Source organism: Protobothrops mucrosquamatus, unplaced genomic scaffold, assembly GCF_001527695.2.
Source record: "Protobothrops mucrosquamatus isolate PMUCROS unplaced genomic scaffold, P.Mucros_1.0 scaffold332, whole genome shotgun sequence".
NCBI classification, from domain to species: domain Eukaryota; kingdom Metazoa; phylum Chordata; class Lepidosauria; order Squamata; family Viperidae; genus Protobothrops; species Protobothrops mucrosquamatus.
The window spans coordinates 460,938-464,724 of record NW_015386671.1 but is presented as its reverse complement, the minus strand read 5'-3'; the positions used below and the strand labels follow the sequence as shown (position 1 = coordinate 464,724).

Sequence of the window (3,787 nt, the reverse complement as noted above, 5' to 3'; positions counted from 1 at the left end):
CAGGAACAAGAATAGTTGAGAACCAGAGACCAACTATGAATTTTGGATCTAGTTTTTCAGATGGAGAGGACAGAATATATCACCACTATAGCATCAACCTTTGAAGCAGACTTCCCCCCCCCTCCCCGTTCCAAAATATTTGTATGTTTTCTCGGTTCTTCACAGAGGAGCATTTATTCTTGTCAATATTTTGCCACCATTGTTTCTAGAAGGATAATAACCTTTCCTCTTAGGGCCAAATCTGGCCTTGTATGGAAGAAATGATTGAATAATGTCACTTGTTCTCCTGAATTAGCTATTGAATCAGTGATGCTGTTTTCTGTATCTAGCTATATGATAGAAAACAATATATTTTCTTATTAGCTGATAAATATTTAAAAATCTCAAAATGGTTACAAAATCCTGTTCACTCAGGACAAATATAAGAAAACTACAAGAATAATTAAGTTCTGATATATTGTTTATATCAGAAGGCAATTATAATATTTATCCATCTCTCTTTTTAGAAATATAATAGAACAGAACAGAACAGAACAGAACAGAATAGAATAGAATAGAGCTGGAAGGGACCTTGGAGGTCTTCTAGTTTATTTTATGTTTGTTTCTTGATGTTTTATATAGAATTCAAGTCTTTGTTCATAATATTTGATTGATGTATGTAGTTTTCTAAGTAAAAAAATGAAATGGTTTCTCATTAGCTTCTACTGGGGCTTTTTTAAATGTCTCAGTGCAGTTTACACTTCTAGGATATTTTGAATGAACTTCCATCCAAGTATTGATTAGATCTAGCCCACTTAACTTTACAAGATCAGCAGAAATTTTAGCTGCCTTTTGCTTGGTCTTATAAATGAGATGTATTCATCCAAACTCTCTTATGCACCCTATTTTTAAAAATGCAAAAAAGGATAACTGTTACAAAGGAACTGGACAGCAATAATAACACTGGCTGAATGCTAAGCTTTTATTTTATAAAAGCTTAATAAATTGCAGTGCAGAGACTTTATTATTATGAAAAAGAAGTGATAGAGTAACTCCTAATGGCAGGGATTAACCTCGTCATGGTCTGTGGCTTTCATTAAAAGCTAAGAAGGAATTCCGCTTATCGGTTTGCTTGCCGTACAATCTACTTAACACAGTGAATAGATTATTTGGTCTCAGAGCAATGAAGTGACATTTCAGGATTTTGACTTTTAGAATATTATAAATTTCTTATGCCTAGCATGAACCTAGGCTTGAGTTACTGTAGCCAATCAATTCTACTTTGTTTAATGACAGCATCCACACAAAACAGCTTCAGCATGACCAAAACCAACCAAGAAAGCTCAGTGCAGCATCTTGTTCTTGAGGAAATATTCTTATTTTGGTTCCCTAGAATCTCGCTTCCATGTATTAATTAGGAATACAATAAGGTGAAAGTTTGCTTGTTCCAATAAGAGGTGATATCTCTGGATGCTTGAAAAGACTGCTTCATTTTAGTTCCACAGTCTGAATGGTTGAAAATATATTTCAAGGGATAACTGTTAAGTCCGGAGAATAATGGCGCTTGAGACGAAGCATTTCTAACAAGTCTTTATTCTCTGCTTCCATTCTACGAACAACCCGAGCAGAGGCACGCAGGCCTCTATTTATACCTTCTGATCCCCGGGCGATTTATACCTTCTGATCCCCGGGCGATCACGAGGCGGTCTTTTCCCGCCTTGCGCATGCGCGCAAGGCCGGCGCCACTCAGTCTGGTCCCGGGCAGCTTTTGCAAATGCCCGGGACTCTTGCAACGTCCCGAGCCTGCTTTTGCAGGCTCGGGACATAACACCCCTCCCCCCTAGATAAAATAATACGGCGCCCACATGGACGCCATCTTAGTGATGGTTATATAGTTAACTGATGAGTTAAGTTACACAGTGTGTGTAAGATGTGGGACTGTTCCGTCATACAGAGACCCAGTAGCCCCAACATCGTTTACGTAGAGTCAACCAGTCAGAACCTCTAGTTAAGTGATTGCAGTTAACATTCTCACCTTACGTAATCTGCAAGGTATTTGGGAGGGCCTTTGACCCTGAGCGACCTTCTCAGACCTGGGGAACTTGTAGTGTTTTCCCCGTGGCTTCCCACACTAGGTGAATTGCCCTGTGGTTGTCTTGTGACTTCAGTTTGACTTTCCTGCCCGTCTCTTAGGCTTGAGAAGTCAGAACTCTGTTGATCACCGTACCTGGTTGACCTACCACCTATGGAGTTTTCCAACCCCTCTGAACTCATCTCCGTGTTTCCTGACGGAGTGTGGTTTTCCTGGCTCCAACCTGTCGTGTTAGGGTCTAGGGATGCCTCCCTGTTAGCCCTGATACGTGGGGACATCCTTCTATGAGCCATTTCAGCAAAGGACGTGTTTCCCCTCTGTTTTGCCTGCTCTCTTGCATGTTGTGAGTTGTGAGTATGCTCCCAGTTATTCTCTGTGTCTGGAGTATTGTTTGTGAGGTGTGGATAGTTAGTATACCTCCGGTGAGACTCCCAGGCTGGAGTGTGTGTGGGGGTGTCAGTGTGCCCCCGTCCCCATGAATGGCTACCTGAATCACCTGTGGAACTTGGGTGTTGAGAACCCCTGTCATTCCCCCCAACCGTTGGTGGCAACAGATTTTGATTCTCAGAATGCATTCCCCCTTCCTCCTCCCCCCCTAGAGGAGACTGAGGGGGAACCCCAGGCGAGTCCCGCCTCACACGTAATTGATCAATGTGGCGGCGAAGAACACGGCCGTCTTCCAAGGACACCTCGTAGGATAGAGGCCCCGAGACCTTGCAAACCACAGCCGGGACCCAGAGGTGTCCAGGCCCGTAGTTTCTGGCCCAGACAGGATCGCCTTCACGCAGGACCCGTGGTGGGTGTGGCTGAGACACCTGTGACGCTACACGCTCCGGATGCAGCCTGTCCAATTTAGTCACGAGCCGACAACCCCAACGGAGTTCAGCCGGGCACTTACCCGTGGCAGTGCACGGAGTAGTACGATGGGCTAGAAGAAAGTCAGCCAACCTGTGATGCCAATTGCCGTAAGTCAGCTTCTTGAGGGCATCCTTGGCGACGCGAACCATCCGTTCAGCCAGACCATTGGTGGAAGGATGGAAGGGAGCCGAAGCAGCATGGCGGATCATGTTGGCCTGTAGAAATCCCTGAAACTCAGTAGAAGTAAATTGAGGACCGTTATCTGACACCAGAACATCTGGCAACCCGTGTGCAGCAAAAATGTTTCTCAACACTTGAATGGTTTTGGCAGCTGTGGTAGAAGACACAGGCACGACCTCCAACCATTTGGAATGGCTGTCAACAACAACCAGGAAGAATTGTCCCTGAAAGGGCCCAGCGTAATCTACATGTATTCTAGACCATGGAGTGTGCGTTTCCTCCCACCTGTGTACAGGGGCCTGGGGCATTTCCGGCCTGGACTGCTGGGATGTATGACACCCATGTACCTGGGCTTCGATGGCCCGAACAATGCCAGGCCACCACAGATGGCTGCGCGCAAGCGCCTTCATCCTAATGATTCCTGGATGGCCCTCATGTAATGAAGTCAAGATTCTAGCCCTCAATGAGGCCGGAATCATAACTCTCGAACCCCAAAGGAGGCAGCCATTGAAAGTGGACAACTCATGCCTCTTAATCCAGAAACGTTGAAAATCCTCTGCAGGGCACCTGTCAGGCCAACCAGACAGGACCCATGACAGCACGCGTTTGAGCGTGTGGTCAGTGGCAGTTTCAGCAGCCACATCCCTAGCATTGAGGGGACACTCAGGCAACTCCTGA

At 45.4% G+C, this 3,787-nt stretch overlaps 1 protein-coding gene across 1 annotated transcript in view; it reads right to left on the bottom strand.

Annotated features, from left to right (window-relative positions):
* Window positions 1-2,907: 2,907 nt before the first annotated feature.
* LOC107286844 (uncharacterized protein K02A2.6-like) overlaps window positions 2,908-3,787 on the bottom strand; it is a gene marked incomplete at its 3' end in the record, with an annotated part of 3,667 nt that continues 2,787 nt past the window's right edge. The window contains exon 2 of the mRNA XM_015815276.1: window positions 2,908-3,637. Coding sequence (XP_015670762.1) covers window positions 2,908-3,637 — 730 coding nt within the window. The remainder of the gene's footprint in view (window positions 3,638-3,787) is intronic.